The 20,967-nt window shown below is 44.4% G+C and overlaps 1 protein-coding gene across 17 annotated transcripts in view; it reads left to right on the forward strand.

Moving 5' to 3' along the window:
* Nucleotides 1-239: 239 nt before the first annotated feature.
* The window catches only part of LOC140430694 (nuclear transport factor 2), a 64,510-nt gene continuing 43,782 nt past the window's right edge, over nucleotides 240-20,967 (forward strand). For 6 of the 17 annotated variants that reach the window (XR_011949506.1, XM_072518356.1, XM_072518340.1 and 3 more), the window contains exons 1-4: nucleotides 240-326; nucleotides 1,099-1,219; nucleotides 18,151-18,269; nucleotides 19,033-19,104. Coding sequence is in view for 16 of the 17 variants with exons in the window: in XM_072518356.1 (XP_072374457.1) it covers nucleotide 1,219; nucleotides 18,151-18,269; nucleotides 19,033-19,104 (192 nt within the window). In the remaining variant the exon portion in view is untranslated. Of the gene's footprint in view, nucleotides 327-552; nucleotides 708-743; nucleotides 768-1,098; nucleotides 1,220-4,958; nucleotides 5,044-18,150; nucleotides 18,270-19,032; nucleotides 19,105-20,967 lie in introns of those variants that run through there. The other 11 variants (XM_072518344.1, XM_072518346.1, XM_072518351.1 and 8 more) reach the window with 11 other exon arrangements.

Genomic DNA, 20,967 nt, shown 5'->3' on the forward strand with positions numbered 1-20,967 from the left:
AAACATGTCTATTCCCAATTTAACACTTGCACCATCCAAATTTGTCCCCACTTTCGAGATTTGCCCCCGCACACGTTGAGCTCACATTGCAGCCTGGGTATTGTAGTTTCCTCCCTCTCCCGCTCTCGGCTGTGGGCTGGTTGACTGAACAACAAGTCCCGAGGTGCACCGCGCTGCCTCGAGCATGCGCCGTGCCCCAACGGCCGAGAAGTTGCCTCCTCCTTCTCTGCTCCCCCCCCCCCCCCCCCCCCAAACACGCAGGGGCTGGGAGGGGCCTGGTGCCGTTGGTCGCCATACTGCGATCGGCCGGAGTTTGGGGCGCTGGGGTAAGCGTCTGCCTATTTCGCCTTTCTCTTCGTAGTCCGCCGAGGTGTTGCGATGGTCAGGGTCTGAAATGGCCGCGAAGGGAGGGGGATGGGGGTCGGTAATGAGAGGCGAGCGGGCGGGTTTATTGGGCGCGCTGCGCACATGACAATGCGGTGTGAGGCGGCCGACGTGCCGACACTGGCGGCGGGGGTCGGGCCTGGCTTGGTCAAGGGGCGGGTGGTGGAGAGAGAGAGAGCGGAGATATTTTTAGGTTGAATGATGGCGGCCTGTCCCTCGGTTGCCAGTCTACACTTGCAGTGATCTAGCTTCAGGATTGGCTCCGTTGGGCTGAGAGAAGAGCGGGCGAGTCTGAGCGGCCGGCAGTAAGGCTGTTGCCGGCGGTAATGACGCTTCACCGTTAAGTTTGAATCATCTATTTAAAAAAAAGTAAACGGCTGGAGGTGAGCGAGTGGCTTCTCGCGCCTCCCCATAGTGTGAGAGAGGGGGAGATTCCCCGCCCGCTCAAAGCTCGAGTCACTTCAGTCCTCAATCTACCCCACCCCTTCACTACAATGCCATATTTCTCCCTCTCTGTTCAAGAGGAACCAATCTATTATTTTGCTAGAAGTATTAGCCCAGTCCAGTGTGTGTCTCCACCGGTACATTAGTGAACCTCCTCCCCAACCCCAGGCTCCTGTTAAAAGGCCGCTGTTTGTTTCAGAATAATTAAAATTTAAGCGTCCCATGTTGACACACCCGCAACAAGAACCCGCTGATTTTTTTTTTGTGTAGGAAGACTTGGTTTTTCCTCGAGTTACCGTGATCACTTCGCAACCATAAGTGGTCATTCATTCACCGATGGATTTTCGCTTTGTGTCGGATCGACCATAATCCGTCCTTTTCAAGTATTGAAGTACGTTCGTTGTGTGTACTTTGTTCTGTTTTGCACGTTTTATATTTTTTCAGTTCTTGGCACTTCAGTGGCGGTTTGCAGTCGACTTTGAATAAACGATACATGTTTGAATTTCTGTAGCTGCACCTCCCCCTTGATCTTATTCGGGCGTTTTATGCCACTCAACGTAATGTCTTTCTGAGGGTTGGGTTTGATGCCTACCCTTGCGTATTAGAAGAGAACCCTTCCAGCCAATAAACGTGAATCTTTTTAAAGGACGACAATCTACTTATTTCTTTATTTTAAGTTTGGTATGGGTCTTTACATGTAATACATTGAAAAATTGTTTACTCCTTTGTATATGTAGTTCATTGAAGAAACTTGTATTTGATCACCAAACTTTATTAGAATCAAAATGTGAAATGAAAATGAAAATCGCTTATTGTCACAAGTAGGCTTACATTAACACTGCAATGAGGTTACTGTGAAAAGCCCCTAGTCGCCACATTCCGGCGCCTGATACGGGAATTGAACCGTGCTGCTGGCCTGCCTTGGTCTGCTTTCAAAGCCAGCGATTTAGCCCTGTGCTAAACAACCCCTGCATGTTGTTGCATTTATTGTTATGACAATAGCTAGTGACAGGGTGTATTAGGTATATTATATTTTGTAAGTACTCTGCCGCTTTACCTTAATACACCAATATAACTTTGTGCTATCAGTGAACTTAACCAGTTAGCATTAAGGTTTAAATAAAAACAGTGCTAGAAAAGCTCGGCTGGTCTGGTAGTAGTGTGGAGAGAGGAACATACATCGATAGGGTTCCCCTCGTCCTCACTTTCCACCCCACCAGCTTCTGTATTCAAAGGATTATATTCTGCCAACTGCAGCATGATCCCACCACCAAACATATCTTTGCCTCCCTAACCCGGTCAGAATTCCGAAGAGACTGTTCGCTCTGCAACACCCTCGTCCACTGCTCAATTACTTCCTTTTTAACCTTCTCCATCCTCACTGCCCAAGGCATCAAACATTCCTTCCAGGTGTACCAGCAATTTGCTTGCACTTCTTTCAATTTAGTCTACTGTGTTTGCTGCCCACAGTGTGGTCTCCCCACATTCTCTGCACGTTCTCCTGTGTCTGCGTGGGTTTCCTCCGGGTACTCCGGTTTCCTCCCACAAGTCCTGAAAGACTTGTTTGGTGAATTGGACATTCTGAATTCTCCCTCAGTGTACCCGAACAGGCACTGGAGTGGTGACGAGGGGATTTTCACAGTAACTTCATTGCAGTGTTAATATAAGCCTACTTGTGACATTAATGAAGATTATTAGAAATGCAGGAATGTGATCATTATCGTTGAAGAACTACCAGCACGAGTCAACACATGTGCCTATGATAGAGAGGTCTTAGAGGACCTTAATATTCCTGGCATTCAAGCAAGATATGGAAGGAATAAAAGGTGGCATGGTTGATGGCAGAAATAATCCAAGGAATTTACAGTACTGGAGAGAGGTGATGTAGTTGAGGGTGGGACACCCCCCCCCCCCCCCCCCCCCAGTGTGTTCCCAGTGGCAAAAAAATAATAATCGCTTATTATCACAAGTAGGCTTCAATGAAGTTACTGTGAAAAGCCCATTCTATTTGGGGAGGCCGATACGGGAATTGAACCCTTGCTGTTGGTCTTGTTCTGCATTACAAGTCAGCTGTTTAGCCCACTGTGCTAAACCAGAGCCACAGGCAACATGAAACCTTTTTAATACCGTGAGTTGTGATCTGAAATTTATCTCTTATCTGCCGAAACGAATGGTGGAAGCAGATTCTGTCGTAACATTCAAAAGAGAACTGGATAAATACCATATTTACAGGACTAAAGGGAGAGAGGGAGATGAAATTGAATGAACTGCTCCACCAAAGAACCGACACAGGCACAATGGGTCGAATAGCCTGTGTTCGAATAATTTCATGATCATGGAATACCTTGAAGTAGTACTCGAGGATTCATATTTGTGTCATTGTTCTGCTGATCTAATTAATGACCGTACAAAAGTCTAGTGCAAACTCTACTGTATTGGGCTTGGTTTAGTTGAATGGGAAAGGGGTACTTTTAAGGCAGGCAAAGTGGCTAATTACTGATGAAAGGGATTGGAGGTAGAATTCAGTTGATAAATGCACCATAAACCAGTTAAGTAAGAGAAAATTATGTTCTGCATTGTGGATGCCCTGGCCAGACCTCTAACATCTTGTTAATTTTTGAGATCACATTTACTCTCCTTTCAAGATTATACAGGCCTCAATTTCTCAAGTCCTTTTATGTAATTGAATCCTTTCACACATGTCAGCGGTTGTGTGACATTTCTCTGCACCACTTAGATTGTTTGAATGTTTTCCTCCTAGGTGATCAAATCTGACCATAAGTCAGTACATCCTGTCCAAGGCATTGTACCCTTATTTGATAATCTGATGGATTTGACTGTCTTGAATTAGATTTTGTCCATGTCCTGAATATAGATATGGAATTAGCTTGTTTCTAATCCAGCGGTGGTATCGCCTCAACTTCGTCGACTGCATTGAAGGTCTTTTTAAAGAAAATAATTAAATGATGTACATTTCCAGTACAGTGGTCAGCGCTACTGCCTCGCAGCACCAGGGACCTGGGTTTGATTCCAACCTTGTTACCCAAGGTTGTGTGGAGTTTGCTCATTCTCCCCATGTCTGCATAGGTTTCCTCTGGGTGCTCCGGTTTCCTCCCATAGTCCAAAAATATGCAGGTTAGGTTATGGGAATAGGGCGGTTGAGTGGGCCTAGGTAGTCGCTCTTTTGGAGGGTAGATGCAGACTTGATGGCTTGAATGGCCTTCTGCACAAGAGGGATTCTACACATTTCATCCAGACAATATAACACTTCTTATATTCTTCAAAAAAATTTCATTTTTTTTTTGTCTTGTCACTGAATTGCTTTTCAAAAAATTCAAGTTGCATGTTTTGTCTCCGCCTTTAAGTTGGATTAGGGCCTTTACTGAAAGTACAGGATCTCTGGTTGTATGGGGTAGATAATGGTAATGATTGGGGGGGGGGGGGGGTGAAAATTAGGGTCTAAAAACTCCTCGCATCTTCCCTTTTATTATAGGAGTGTCCCTTTAAGAAAGATTTTGTTTTTACCACATGGCTTGTAGCACGACTTCAGTGATGTCATTTGTGGGTGGAGCTGGGCTGTGGCTGTCAGAAGAGAAGGGGTTTAATGTTTGGGTTTCAGCTTCCCTGTTTTCTCTGTTTTTATTTGAAAGCTGTTCCAGTGAACTGAAAGCACATTGGGTATGGCAAATTGCCGTGGTAACTTTAAAGATAGAGATACTTTCCGGAAGGAGTTTTGAATCTGCTCGTTGGAGGCTGAACCAGAATCTCAGGGAAAGGACCAGTCCCATTCAAGTGAGATTACAGTGTGTTGGGCCATGACCCTGAAAGGGGTTTTGGTTTATTGGATTTTGTATTGAATTGGAACAGCTACTAAGAGGGATTCATTAAGAATTATGTACATAGATTACTGTAGCTGTTGTGTGTTTTTTCTTGTTTGTAATTGATAATTTAAAAAAATGTTTAGAGTACTCAATTCATTTTTTCCAATTAAGGGGCAATTTAGCAATGCCAATCCACTTCCCTGCACATCTTTTGGGCTGTAGGGACGAAACCCAATTGATAACAAATTCTTGATAAGTGTTTTACATATATTAACTACATTCTTATAATAAATTTTCTTTTGATAAAAGTGCCTAGGAAGTCTGATGAATCACACCTGAAGTGAAGGCTCTCGTGCTCATCCCAGGCAAATTCAACATAAAAGTTATAGGTCAGGTGAGCTTCATAATACACTTTGGAGTTTCTAAGCCCTGGCCCATAACATTTTACCAATATCATCTGAAGGGTTTCACAGGCAATGCAGGACATTAGTGCTTTGCTCTTTTCATGTGAACCCAGCAGTGTATGTTGCACAAGCTATTTTACCATGGGGGACGTTGCACCTAACCATAGTCATGTCTTTATCTGTCATCTTGTTTTTCCAGTAGGAATCATTGGATAGTGATCTGAGGACACCGAGGGCATTGGATTGTTCTAGTGGCTCATGAGTTAGAAGAAGATTTTCATGCAATTATCAGAATTTGCAACACTTTCTTCAAGAACGGATTGTTGCTGAACTTAGTGGAGCATTCAGAAAAGTTAAATTATAAATAATGGTTAATAAAGAAAAGCTTAAGGGGATATAGCAGACAAATGGACCTCTATGTCTTTGCTCCTTCCTGGTAAACTGAGGCATACACCAATGGTCAAGCAGATAAGACGGTTAAACATGCGACTCAAAGAGTAATGAAGGACGATGGGATTTTGATTCATGGTGCACTGATACCAATACTGGGGTAAGAGGGAGCTGTTCCGGAAGGGATGGGCTCTACTTAAAACTGGCTGGGGTCAGGGTTCTGGTGAATTGTATTGCGAGGACTATGGTATGGCTGTACATGAAAAAGGAGTGGGGAAGATTCAGGTAAAGTGAGATTTAGAAATCTCAATCAAAAAGTCAAGACAATAGAATGGTATAGCAATTTGGGTAAATGCAAGCTGAATGGGACAGGTAGGGATAAAGTTTAAAGTAGTTGTGCATCAGGTCTGTACACATAATATTTTTTAAAAATTGTGCATAGCTTTTGCAGTAACATAGATGAATAGCGGTACAAATATAGATGAATGCTTTATAGATAAATGGAGATTAAGAATAACAAGGGTCAGAAAACACGATGGAGAAATTTATAAGATCCATGACAGTAGTTCTGTCATTGCAAAGTGCATCAAGCAAGGAATAATTGGAGCTTGTAACAAATGCATCTTTCACTGTCTGTTAATATCACTATTATACCACCTAATCTGACAATTTGAAATTTGTTTGGTTTGCCCATTTCTGATCATGCGTTATCTTGTTGTGAATGTAAAAGCTCAGCAGCTCATGGGTTTCTGTAATGGAAAATGTGTGTTTTCCATCCTTTCTTGAACCTATGCTTGGGATAACCCTATTCTCCCTTTGCTGTTCTATCTTTTCTTTTACTTTTAATCATATAATTTTCCTGTCTCCATGTTTTCAAAATGTATTTTTAAAAAATCAGTTAGAACTTTTAATATTTGCTGCTCAGTTTATACTTTTCTTGTGATTTTTGCAAACTAATGTTTGCATAAACGAGTAGCAATGAGTGCTTTTGATCAGTGTAGCAATTTTCTCCGTGCCAAAGTTGATAATATGGAGCTCATACAGCTTCTGGTTAGTCAGGATTAGGCGATGAAGAGTTCACTCGGCAAAACATTCAACAAAAGATGACTGATACTTTTGATGTATGGGACCTGACAGAGCAGATGAAGGCCTTAGCTGTACAATGCCAGCAACCAATTTGTTGTGTACAACAATTGAAATGCAGATATCCTAACACTTGGGAGGAAGCTGAGACATGTTCGTTTCATTTGATACCAATTATATACTAAATTTGCATTTTACATGGGAGAGGGAAGCATCTCCATAGTTTTCAGTGCTGGAGTATCTGTCAATCTCCATAATCGTTCACTCTATCTTCATCATTCAACATCCATTGCTATTTGAAGCCAATGATGTCTTATTTGAATGAATAGAATTTGACATCAAATTGTCACAAACAAGTAAACGCTAATATTTTTTCATTCAAACTTTGAAAGTCATTATGTACTACATGTAGGGTTAATGACTCTGGAGGTTGTTAATCGTGTGACATTTGATCATGTGCCATCTGATTGTGTGGAAATTGTCTGTAACTTGTAAATATTTTTGTATTTACATCATAAAGATTTAGATTCCTGCAGTTGAGTATCTTTGCTCACAGTTTCATGCCGGACAGGCTGTGAGAGTTGGCAACCCTTTAATCGTAGACACTTGTAACTCATTTAATTTGGCCGTACAAGCATATCTTTGAGAGCATCGTTGTGAAATGTAAAAATTATTTTTAAATTCAAGTTACACGTTTTCAACATTTTTGAGGTGGGGTTGGACAGGGGACAAAAAGTATAATGAACTAAAGAAGAAATCTGCCTGGCACCCTGGACTGTTCATTTAAGAAGAATGAGCAGTGCTATATCCACAGTTGTCAGATCTTGCATAATAAAGAGGCTAGTCACCTCCAAGCTTCAGTTAAATTGCTTAGCAGTTTCAGAACTTTCAGGCTGCACTTTTGATAATTTAATTGCGTGGTTTGATTTCATTTAATAATTTAATTTCACAGTTTAATAGCAATTTTCTTGTGGCTAACTGGTTCAACTCTGTCTGCCTTCATAACTTTGCTGGGGCTGAGGTTACCACAGCTGTGCATGACCAACCATCAAGAAATCCAGCCTGTTTATTAAAATGGTAGATGGGGAATAGGTAGGAGTCTAGATAGACAGCTGCAAGCAGTGCTGCGGCAACACTCTCGGGCTGGAAGCATTTCAGCTGGTGCACGAGTATCTCTTGCATGAGACACCTGGAGGCATGCAAGTGTCAACTGCAGAATTATCTCCTGGTTTGTCAATGACAGTGCCCAGGATATAGTAATCGTTATTGTCACAAGTAGGCTTACATTAACACTGCAATGACGTTACTGTGAAAAGCCCCTAGTCGCCACATGCACCTGCTCGGGTCCACAGGGAGAATTCAGAATGTCCAAATTATCTAACAGCACGTCTTTCGGGACTTGTGGGAGGAAACCGGATCACCGGGAGGAAACCCATGCAGACACGGGGAGAACGTGCAGACTCCGCACAAACTGACCCAAGCCGGGTATTGAACCTGGGACTCTGGCGCTATGAAGCAACACTGCTACCCACTGCTACTGTGCTGCCATTAATTTTCTATTCTGGGAGACTACATATCCTGCAGGGTTGCAGCCTATCTTTTTTTTAAACAAACAATTTTATTGAGGTATTTTTGACATTGTAAACAGTAACAATATACATTAGTGTGCAAATATCAATTACAAAAACATAGTACAAATAACAGTTCCTCTCTCACAAATAGACCCGCCTATTCTTCCCCCCCTACTCTACACTATTCTACCCCCCCCCCAACCACGATTAGTTCCCCGCGAAGAAGTCGATGAATGGTTGCCACCTCTGGGCGAATCCCGATAGTGATCCTCGTAAGGCGAACTTGATTTTTTTTCCAAGCCGAGAAAACTTGCCATGTCCGACAGCCATACTTCGGCCTTTGGGGGCTTTGAGTCCCTCCAGGCCAACAGTATTCGTCGCCGGGCTACCAGGGAAGCAAAGGCCACAACGTCGGCCTATATCCCCTCCTGGACTCCCGGGTCCTCCGGCACCCCAAAAATCACCACCTTTGGACTCATCGCCACCCCTGTTTTCAGTACCCGGGACATGACGTCCACAAATCCCTGCCAGTACCCCCTGAGTTCTGGGCACGCCCAGAACATGTGGACACGGTTCGCTGGTCCTCCCGTACATCTAGCACACTTGTCCTCCAGCCCAAAGAATTTACTCATCCGGGCCACCGTCATGTGGGCCCGGTGATGTACCTTGAACTGAATCAGACCGAGCCTGGCACATGTTGCGGTTGCGTTTACCCTCCTCAGAGCGTCTGCCCATACGCCTCCCTCCAGCTCCCTACCAAGCTCCTCCTCCCACTTGAGTTTCAGTTCCTCGGTCCCTGTGTCCTCCGCTCCCATAAGCTCCTTATAAATATCCGAGACTCTCCCCTCTCCTACCTCCCCCCTCGAAACTACTCTGTCCTGGATCCCGCTTGGTGAAAGGTGTGGAAAGGACGGGACCTGTCTACGTACAAAATCCCTCAACTGCAAGTACCAAAAGTCATTTCCCCTTGCCAGCCCGAACTTCTCCAGCGCCGTCATGCTCGCGAAGCTCCCTTCCAGGAACAAGACACCCATCCTTCCCACCTCCGCCACGCTCGAAACCCGCCGTCCATCTTTCCCGGGCCAAATCGGTGGTTGTTACATATTGGGGACCAGACCGACGCTCCCACTTCCCCCGCGCGCTTCCTCCATTGGCCCCAAATCCGCAGAGCCGCCACCACTATAGGGCTGGTGGAATACCTGGCCGGTGGGAGCAGCAGAGGAGCCGTGACCAGGGCTGCCAAGCTGGTGCCCCTGCACGAAGCAGCCTCCATCCTCTCCCAAACCGACCCCGTACCCACCATCCATTCCCTTATCATGGCTATTTTAGCCGCCCAGTATTAGTTGCTGAGGTTTGGCAACGCCAGTCCCCCCTCGCTACAGTTCCGTTCCAGCATCCCCCTCTTTACTTGCGGGGACGTCCCCGCCCAAACAAATCCCAGGATGATTTTATTGATCCTTTTAAAAAAGGACCACGGAATGTAAATAGGGAGACACTGAAAAATAAACAGCAATCTTGGGAGGATCGTCATCGTCACCCTCTGTACTCTCCCCGCTAGTGACAGCGGGAGCGCATCCCACCTCCGGAACTCGCTCCTCATTTGCTCCACCAGCCTCGACAAGTTCAACCTATGCATCCTGCCCCAGTCCCGCGCCACTTGTATCCCTAAATACCTAAAACTTTCCCCAACCAGCTTAAACGGTAGCTCCCTCAGCCTATTCTCCTGACCTCTCGCCTGCATCACAAACATCTTGCTCTTTGCCATGTTCAACTTGTACCCTGAAAACTGGCCAAATTCCCCAAGGATTTCCATAATCCCGTCCATCCCTGCCACTGGATCCGACATGTACAAAAGCAGGTCATCCGCATAGAGCGAGACCTTGTGTTCTACCCCCCCCCCCCCCCCCCCCCCCCCCCCCCCCCCCGGACCATTCCCTTCCATCCCCATGCCGCTCTCAGAGCAATTGCCAACGGTTCTGTGGCCCCCAACCTCGCTCCCGTTGACTAGCTCAAAGCAGCTAGCCTGGTGACTCTCAACCCTGGCGCCACCATGTCTTCCACCTATTGTGTGTCGTGTCCTCTCTCTTCCCCCCCCCACACCCATCGAGCAATTACTCTGGGACCGAAACAGAGAGAAAACAAACCAAGAACAAAGCTCGCTCCCACAATAGTGCAATTCAAACTGTATAATGAGGTGGGCGCTACCACACCCCCCCCCCCCCCAACATTACCAGAAAAATAGCAAAAAGAACCCGTACAGCCCCCCAGCACCCAACAACTTAACCTTTAACTATGACTTTGGCTTTAACTTTAAAACTTTCAAACAGGCAAAATCAAACACAAGAACACCCCAAATTTTAAGTCAAAGAACATGCCGAACGACATCGCTAACACGAAGGGCGATCCACAAACAAATGCAAACATCCCTTGAAAAACTTTAACGTGAGTCCATGGGTCCTCAGTTCGGCACCAGTCCATGCCCCTTAGCGAAGTCCATCGCTTCCTCCGGGTCGTCAAAATAATGTTGCTGTTCTCGGTATGTGACCCAAAGCCGCGCCGGAAAAAGTAGCCCGAACTTGACCTTTTTAAACAGGGTCCCTTTAATTTGTCTGTAGGCTGCCCTTCTGGCCACCCCCGGCTCAGATCCTGATAGATGCGCAGGACACTGTTGTTCCATAAGCAGCTCTTCGTGTTCTTTGCCCACTGTAGGACCTGCTCCTTGTCCACGAACCTATGGAACCTGACCACCATCGCCCGCCCCCCCCTCGCGGCTGCCTCGCCTGCACTCTGTGTGCCCTGTCCAGCCCCAACGGACGTGGGAAGAAATCATCCACCACCACCTTCTGCAGCATGTCTGCCACATATGCCGTGGCATCCACTCCCTTGGCCCCCTCCGGGAGCCCAGTGATTCTCAGATTCTGCTGGCGAGACCTATTTTCCAGGTCCTTCAGCCTGTCCATCAGCCTTGATTGTTGCTCCTTCAACTTTCTAATTTCCACGACCGCTATCGTTTGGAAATCCGCCTGCTCCTCCACTGTCTTCTCCAGTGCCTGGACCTTCTTATCCTGGGCGTCCAGCCTTTGGGCCAGACTCTCCACCGCTTTCTGAAGCGGTTCCAAATTATCCCGCTTCAGTGCTGCAAAGCTTTCCTTCATGATCTTCACCATGTTGTCCAGTGCTGTCTGGACCGTCCGTTCCGTGGCCCGTTTGTCGGCCATCTTTCCTCCCACTTGAACTTCCACACCACCTTTGTTCAGCCCCTTCTTCGTCTGTTTTTGCTCTCTTCTACTCCTTAAGTCCATACAACTCTGTATGGATCCAGATCTACAGTGCTGTTGTTTTCCCTCCAGCGCTCAAAAGTTCGAAAAAGTCGGGGGGAAAAGGTCTAAAAGTCTGACGGAGAGAGAGCCACCAAAAGCGCGACTTATTCCCTCATAGCCGCCACTGGAAGTCCCGTTGCAGCCTATCTTACATAGTCATTGCTGCATCAGTCATTTAATTATTTGAATTGCATGGAAATTACAAAATTAAAACAGGCCATATGGCCCAAGCAGCTCCTGCTGGTGTAAACCTGTAGTCCTTGCCCTGTATGCTTTCCATGTTCCCGTATTCTTTTGCTCTTCTTTCCTTCAACCACTTGCCTATTCTTCAGTGTTGATATGGTCTCATATACAATCACTAACTCTAGTCATACATTCCAAATCCAATGTTTAAACAAATCACTTGCGCTAAATCTCGTCCTTGTGGCAGTATTTTGATGCTGCTACTAATACTTTGTAAACCTGAATTCCTAAATCTTACAATTTTACCACTTTGTCCATCCTTCCCCAATTCAAAATTATACCATTCTCATTAACTGACATTGGATTTGATGTGCCACGTTTTGCCCATTCCACCATCCCATCATCCCAAGCAGCTTCCTTTGATCCTCAAAATTATTTGTGTCTCTTTTATTATTGTCTTAAACATTTGAAGACTAATCCCTCTAGCTAATATTGAAATTGTTGACGTATGCAGTGAACAGAACTGTTCTCGGAGTCCATTGACAAATCGCTACCGGCCTTCATCCAATTTGAGAAACTGCTTATCACGCTTACTCTGTTTCCTCCCTTCTATCCAATGTCTTGAGAATGAAGGTCCTGCATGACCTAGCGTTGATTTCTGTTAAAAATATAATCCCTGTGACGTGAATCTCCCCCCAAAATTAAGCTAATATGATTAACTGTTTCATCTTTCCTGGAAAGTGTCTGCACTATCTCTCAACGAAATGGCTGAGATTGCGAATTCAATGAAGGGTTATTTGTACAAATCCAGAATCAACTGACAAAAGAGGTTTTGATTTAAACACACATGCCACTGTACTCTGAAAATAAAATTCTCAATATCATTATCTTTATTTTCAAGTGAATTTCTATGTACTACCACTTGTGCTTCAGCATTCTGCTGCTGTTAACCATGGCTCAGTGGTAACCTGCTAGTTTCTGTCAAAAAGTTGGGAGTGAGGACAGCACTGTGGCACAGTGGTTAGCATTGCTGCCTCACGTTGCCGAGGTCCCAGGTTTGATCCCGGCTCTGGGTCACTGTTCGTGTGGAGTTTGCACATACTCCCCGTGTTTGCGTGGGTTTCGCCCTCGCAACACAAAGATGTGCAGGCTAGGTGGATTGGCCACGCTAAAATTGCCCCTTAATTGGAAAAGATGAATTGGGTACTCTAAATTTATTTTAAAAAAAGTTGGGAGTGAATGTAACAGCAGAGATTTGAGCGCAAATATCTAGGCTGACAATCCAGTACAATATCAAGGGAGGGTTGCACTGTGGAAGGTGCAATCTTAAGGATGTGATGTTAAAACAAGGCCTCGTCTGCCCCTTCAAGCGTACGTAAGCGATCGATTTTTAGCTATGATGAGACGTTGAGTAAACTCGGCTTGTTCTCACTGGAACGACGGAGGTTGAGGGGTGACCTGATAGAGGTCTACTAAATTATGAAGGGCATAGACAGAGTGGATAGTGAGAGACTTTTTTCCAGGGTAGAGGGGTCAATTACTAGGGGGCATAGGTTTAAGGTGCGAGGGGGGAAAGGTTTAGAGAAGATGTACGAGGCAGCTTTTTTATACACAGGGTAGTGGGTGCCTGGAACTCGCAGCCGGAGGAGGTGGTGGAAGCAGGGATGATAGTGACGTTTAAGGGGCAACTTGACAAATACATGAATAGAATGGGAATAGAGGGATACGGATCCCGGAAGTGTAGAAGATTTTAGTTTAGACGGGCAGCATGATCGGCACAGGCTTGGAGGGCCGAAGGGCCTGTTCCTGTGCTGTACTTTTCTTTGTTCTTGATCGCACTGTCTCAAAGAAGAGTAGGGGCATTATCCTGGTGTCAAAGCCAATATTTATCCTTCGGTCATATATCATATTTTTGTTTGTGGGTGGTGCTTCCTACACAAAAATCTTCTGCTGGGATTTCCATATTACAATAATGACTGAACTTTAGAAGCATTTCATTAGGTGCAAAGAGCTTTTTTTTTTCGGGGGGGGGGGGTCCTTTTTAAAAACAAAAAAGTGGCCAATCCACCTAACCTGCACATCTTTAGGTTGTGGGGGTAAAACCTATACAGACACTGAGCAGCAAGAGGAGTATTTTTGTTACAATTGTCTAGAAACTGAACAGCTGCCTTTAAATCCTAAGTACAAAAATGTTTGGTGAAGTTATTCCTGTGTTCACAATATGACCTATTGATCAAGCTTGGAGCCTAAACTTGGGTGTATTGTATTGGTAAAATGTCTTTTCTGCCATAAAATTTGGCTTTCAGTTCTCCCAAATCGACAGTAATATAAAAGCAAAATGCTGCAGATGCTAGAATCTGGAACAAAAACCGAGAGCGCTGGAAACACCCAGCAGGCCTGGCACCATCTGCAGTGAGAGAAACCACCATTTCCAGCATTCTCTCTTTTCATCTCAAGGGGCTTTTCACAGTAACTTCATTTGAAGCCTACTTGTGACAATAAGCGATTTTCATTTCATTTCAAATCAATAGCTTCCTAGGGTGTACAAAAATAAGCTTCATGTAGCATAGTACCCATGATTTGCCACAAAATTGACAATCTTAACCAGGAAACAAATGTCTGGCTATCTTTTGTCATTGAGTGCAGATGACCAGAGATAAGGAAGGACCAGATAGGGTCCAGCTTTCCCAAGATTTCGAGGTTATGCATGTTATGAATATCTGAGCCAGTGGGGTCCCATATTCAGTTTGTATCTGCTGACGTCCACTGGGGTGGTCGTGGTTCTGGAATTAGTTTCTGCGTCCCAAAATTGCGAAAGAAAAACATTCATGTCTTAACTTGTGGTCATCATTCAGGAGCTTGAATTGCACAGTTGGAGGTGGAATCCAGTTCAGCTGTTGTCGTCTCCCTCCCCCATGTTTTCGGCCAGTAATGTCAGGGCTCGCAGTAATGGCCACTCGGGGAAGGTGTGAGTGGAATAATTCTTCTCAGAAGGAGAGAAAATGAGTAAGAATAAAAATTACTAATGAAGATACATTAGGTTAATGTTGAGGGCTACATCTCCTGTAACTTCAGTGATCAGTTTCTTTTACTTTGAAATGGTTTGCTTCAAATCTGATTTTAGCTTTTGGAAATGTTTGAAATTTTTTGGAAGGTTTGAAGTTTTTGAAATTGGAACTGAAGCCCCACTTACTTGCCACTTCAATACAACAGAAGCTGAACTGATCTTTTAAAAAAAAATAAAAAAAATTGGAGTACCCAATTCATTTTTTCCAATTAAGGGGCAATTTAGCGTGGCCAATCCACCTAGTTTGCACATTTTTGGGTTGTGGAGGTGAAACCCACGCAAATACGGGGAGAATGTGCAAACTCCACACGGATAGTGACCCAGAGCCAGGATCGAACCTGGGACCTCGGCGCCGTGAGGCCACAGTACTAACCCACTGCCCCACCGTGCTGCCCTCTGAATTGATCTTAAAGAGCAAATTTGTTCCTGCAGCATGTAATCTTATCCCAAGTGTTTTCCATTTGTTTGGTCGTTAAAAAAATTCATTTACGGGATGTGGGCGTCGCTGGTTAGGCCAGCATATGTTGCCCAAACCTAGTTGCCCTTCTGAAGGTGGTGGTGAGTTGCCTTCTTGAACCGCTGCAGTCATTGTGGTGTAGGTACACCCACTGTGCTATTAGGGTGGGAGTTCCAGCAAGTTGCTCCAGCGACAGTGAAGAAGCAGCGATATATTTCCAAGTCAGGGTGGTGAGTGATTTGGAGGGGAGCCTCCAGGTGGTGGAGTTCCCAGGTATCTGCTGCTCTTGTTCTTCTAGATGGTAATGGTCGTGGGTTTGGAAGGTGTTGTGTAAGGAAACTTGGTGAGTTACTGCAGTGCATCTTGTACAAAATACACACGGCTGCCACTGTTCGGCAGTGGAGGAGGGTCTGAATGTTTGTGGAAGGGGTAGCAATCAAGCGGGCTGCTTTGCCCTGGATGGTGTCGAGCTTCTTGAGATGCAACCATCCAGGCAAGTGGAGAGTATTCCCTTACGTTCTAACTTGTGCCTTGCAGATGGTGGACAGGCTTTGGGGAGGTGTCAGGAGGTAAATTACTCTCCATAGGATTCCTAGCCTTTGACCTGCCCTGGTAGCCACAGCATTAATGTGGCTATTCCAGTTCAGTTTCTGATTGATGGTAACCCCCAGGATGTTGATTCAGCGATGGTAATGTCAAGGGGTGGTGGTTAGATCCTCTCTTGTAGGAGATGGTCATTGCCTGGTACATGTGTGCCGCGAATATAACTTGCCACTTGTCAGCCCAAGCCTGAATATTGTCCAAGTCTTGCTGCATTTGGACATGGACTGCTTCATTATCTTAGGAGTTGCGAATGGTGCTGAACATTGTGTAGTCATCCGCAAACATCCCCACTTCTGACCTTATGATGGAAGGGGGGTCATTGATGAAACAGCTGAAGATGGTTGGGCCTAGGACTTCTGCAGTGATGTCCTTGAGTTGTGATGATTGACCTCCAACACTACAACCATCTTCCTTTGTGCCAGGTTTGACTCCAACCAGCAGAGAGTTTCCCCCCTGATTCCCATTGACTCAGTTTTGCTAGGGCTCCTTGATGCCATACTCAGTCAAATGCTGCCTTGATGTCAAGGGCAGTCACTCTCACCTCACATCTGGCATTCAACTCTTTTGTCCATGTTTGAACCAAGGCTGTAATGAGGTCAGGAGCTGAGTGACCCTAGCGGAACCCAAACTGAGCGTCCGTGAGCAGGTTATTGCTGAGTAGGTACCGCTAATAGCATGTTGATAACTCCTTCCATCACTTTGGAAAGTAAGTGTTGTTTTGCTACTAAGAATTAAAACTACTGTATTGAAGGATTTTATTGAGTGGATTGAATTTAATTTCAAGTCAACCATCATTCCTTTTGCAGATAGTTTCAGTCACAACACTGTTCCTGTACTATTTAATACAGTAAGTTCATCGCAACATGCTTGGAACACTGATTTTATTGCCTTTTTTCCAATGTTTATTCATGGGATTTGGTGATGTCAGCAGCAGAGCATCTCTTTTGGCTCTATGCACTGAAATTCTCTCCCTGTCTCCCTCAACTGCACTCTCTATTTCAGATGCTGCTTTTAAGCCGACATCTAACTAGGTTTCTGGTCCTAATATTCTCTTGTGTGACTTGGTGTCAAATATTTGACAAAGTTGTTGTGAAGCACATAGGGATGTTGCACTAAGTTAAAGGCAACATATAAATCCACTCCAAATACCGTAACAAGTTGTTGGACCAATGGTTCCAATTGGTTTCCACTGCTGATAATTTTTTCACCCCCCTCTCTGGATATGTTGTAGATTGGTTGATAGAGATTGACCGTTCTGATTAGTCAGCAAGTTTGTTATCATTGTATCATGCAACTTGATAGTAGAAGGCAAACTAGCAGAACCATGCTTTATTTTTCTGTACAGCTGTTCCTCCTATCTGCTTATTGCCCGAACCCACCTTGGTCAGTAAATTTAGATTTTCCTTGAAGCTCAAATGGTTTTGCTCTTTGCTGGCTGTGAGACATTTTATTTGTGCACATTTGTATTCTTTTAATTTAATTTTTATTTGTAAATGTCTTAATTTGACAACTCTGGGCAGCACTGTGGTGTAGTGGTTAGCACTGCTGCCTCATCTCCAAGGATCTGTTTCTATCCCGGCCCTGGGTCACTGTCTATTTGGAGTTTGCACATTCTGCCCATGGCTGCGTGGGTCTCGCCCCCACAACCCCCAAAAAAGGGCAGGGTTGGTGAATTGGCTACGCTAAATTGCCACCTAATTGGAAGAAAAGAATTGAGTACTCCAAATTTATAATTAAAAAAAAATTGACAACTCTTTTGAGTCTGCATTTGTTCTGTTAGTAGAACATTAAATTCCGGGTGGAGTATTTAATCCTAGGGATTCATCTTTCCATTCCCAGATTTGGGAATCACGTTCAGATCCCAGTGTTAAATTGCAATTTCAAGTTACCTGTCCTATTTGCAGCAGGATGGATTCAAAATTATACATATGTGAAGGGAAGACTGTTAGGGTGGATTTTCCAGTCCATCTGGGTCCATAGGGTGGCATTGCTGCATCACAGCACCAGGAGCCCGGGTTCAATTCTGACCTTGGGTGACTGTGTATTTTGCACATTCTTGCCGTGCCTGCGTGGGTTTCCTCAGGTGCTCCAGTTTCCTCCCACGGTCCAAAAATGCACAGGTTAGGTGAATTGGCCATGCTAGAATTGTCCCTTATTGTCCAAAGATTTGCAGATTAAGTGAGTTTGGGAGGGTCAGTGCAGACGCGATGGGCTGAATGTCTTCCTTCTGCACTGTCGGGATCTATGGATATACATGGATCTTTTCAGGCGACTACTGCATTACATTAATGAAAACAGTGGAAAACCCTGCAACCTATAGTTTTCATGTTTTCTTGGATTAAAAAAAGGAAATGCAGTAACAAATGAACATTAGTCATTTTAAGTTTGTGACATACTGAATCTTTGTTCTGCTCTATTTTTAGTGCCTGTGGCTGTGATCAGAATGGGTGACAAGCCTCTCTGGGAGCAGATTGGAAGTGGCTTTGTACAACATTACTATCAAGTTTTTGATGCAGACAGGAGCCAACTAGGATCATTATATGTAAGTATGAACTGGGTCCTGCCTACTTTTTTGTTTCTTTAATGTGACTTGATTCAAGAAAATGAAGGAATTTTTACATGTAACTCTTCTGTAGAGATGCTTGGAAACTAAGTATTGCTTTGCTACTAAGAATTAAAACTGCTACATTAAAGGATTTTATTGATTGAATTTAATTTTAAGTCAACCCTCATTCCTTTGCAGATAATTTCAATCACAACACTCTATTCCTGTCCTATTTCCATAAGATATACTTCTGTGTTTCTGATCTTAATGAATAGTAGTGTATTCCTGATAATTATATGCCATTTTTGGTGTTTTGGGATGGTACAGTAAATAATGTAACGACTAGCACAGTGCTATAATGGTCAGATAATTTGAATTAAGCAACTTTAATTAAGAGTAGAATATTTTTATACGGGAAAGTAAGACTTTTTTTGTCACTGGACATCAGCTGGACCTATGCACTTAATGAGATTCCGGTTAAGGTGCATTGTTGGCAAATTATACAGAAAGCTTTATTCTATATTTAGTTTATTTTGCGGTTAATCTAGGCATGTTCAGCGTTGACCCTTGGGTGACAAGCAGAGCATTTATTTTCTAAACTTAAACTCTAAATTTAACCATAGTGCCTCCTTCCAACAAAAAGGTAGTTTCTCTACTTGCAATATACAAGTTTGCCCTGAGGGAGCAATTGTTACTTTGCATACTTCTTGGGAGATAATTCATAAACCGATTTAATTGCTTACATGTATTTTTGCTGTAGATTGACGCATCATGCCTAAGTTGGGAAGGACAGCAGTTCCAAGGTAAAACAGCCATTGTGGAAAAAATAATTGTAAGTATTTTGGAATACAGTAACTGTTCAGAGCAGTAATAATGTTTGAATAGACTCTCATATGGACACCTGTAAATTTGAATTAAACCAAATTCAATTTTTCTCCTTCAGTATAAGTGCCAAACCCCACATTTAATTCATTTCTTATGGTATATTGTTGAGTTACTACTTTGATATTAAAACTGATAATTGAACAATACGCTGTGGCATAGTTCTGAAAATAATAGGGGTGAGTTTTAGTTTTTAACAATTTTTTTGTAGAATTTTATTCAAAACCTCTGGGAGAGCAAAATGGGGCGGCACAGTAGCACAGCGGTTAGTACTGTTGCTTCACAGCACCAGGGTACCAGGTTCGATTTCCGCCTTGGGTCACTGTCCGTGCGGAGTTTGCACGTTCTCCCTGTGTCTGCACGGGTGTCCTCCGGCTGCTCCAGTTTCCTCCCACAAGTCCCGAAAGACATGCTGTTAGGTGAATTGGACATTCTGAATTCTCACTCAGTGTACCCGAACAGGCACCTGAGAATGGCAACTAAGGGCTTTTCACAGTAACTTCATTTCAGTGTTAATGTAAGCTTACTTGTGACAATAATGAAGATTATTGTTCTTATAAAAAATATATATTTTTAGTCTCCTTTTTCACATTTTCTCCCAAATTAAAGATTATTATTATGTATTTTTCACTGAAAATACTTTTAACATACGGATGACGAATGGTTGCAGACGATTCTTGGTGTTGAACTGTATTGTATAGATCACAAGAGCAAAATGGGGCGGCACAGTAGCACAGTGGTTAGCACTGTTGCTTCACAGCACCAGGGTCCCAGGTTCGATTCCCAGCTTGGGTCACTGTCTGTGCGGAGTTTGCACGTTCCCCCCGGGTTTCCTCCCACAGTCCAAAAATGTGCAAGTTAGGTGGATTGGCCATGCTAAATTGCCCTTAGTGTCCAAAATAAAGGTTAGGTGGGGTTACTGGGTTATGGGGACAGGGTGGAGGTGTGGGCTTAATTGGGGTGCCTATTCCAAGGGCCGGTGCAGACTCGGTGGACCGAATGGCGTCCTTCGGCACTGTAAATTCTACGATTTCTCATCAGGTATCGGCATGACGCAGCCATCATGTTGACATGTAATTGAACTTCGTACCCCCATGGCCAGGTTACCAGTTTGATTCCTCCTAGAAAATCCTTGTGTATACTTCAATGGTGAGCCAGACTGCGCGATACCCGATTTGTGAAGTTAATGCTGGAGCAAAACACCTGCCCCAGCAACTTTGAATTTCCATGTAAAACCTCTCAACTGCCTTACCTGAATTTGCTGTACCACTTGCACATAGATAAAGGCCAGCATCATTAGCCTCACTGTTACTTTGGCAGAAAATTATGGCCCAGTGATATAAGTTTTTTTTTTTGGCATTGTAGTTGTACAAGTTAACCTGAGGTTTAAGACACGGTAGGAGATCCCAGACATGTGTCATGCTCCACTTGTGCGATGTGAGAGTTCAGGGACATGTTCACTGTCCCTGGCTCCTTCACGTGCACTTGTGTCCAGCTGCAGCTCCCGTTAGACCGCTTGACGGCTCTGGAGCTGCGAATTGACTCACTTTGGAGCATCCACGATGCTGAGGAAGTCACGGATAGCACATTTAGCGAGTTGGTCACACTGCAGATAAAGACTACTGAGGGGGATAGGAAATGGGTGACCATCAGACAGAGGAAGAGTAGGAAGGAAGTGCAGGGTCCCCTGCGGTCTTCTCCCTGCAAAACAGGTATACCGTTTTGGATCCTGTTGAGGGAGATGGCTCACCAGGGGAAGGCAGCAGTAGCCAAGTCCATGGCACCGTGGCTGGCTCTGCTTTGCAGGAGGGCA

The sequence above is a fragment of the Scyliorhinus torazame genome, chromosome 10, assembly GCF_047496885.1.
Source record: "Scyliorhinus torazame isolate Kashiwa2021f chromosome 10, sScyTor2.1, whole genome shotgun sequence".
NCBI lineage: Eukaryota > Metazoa > Chordata > Chondrichthyes > Carcharhiniformes > Scyliorhinidae > Scyliorhinus > Scyliorhinus torazame.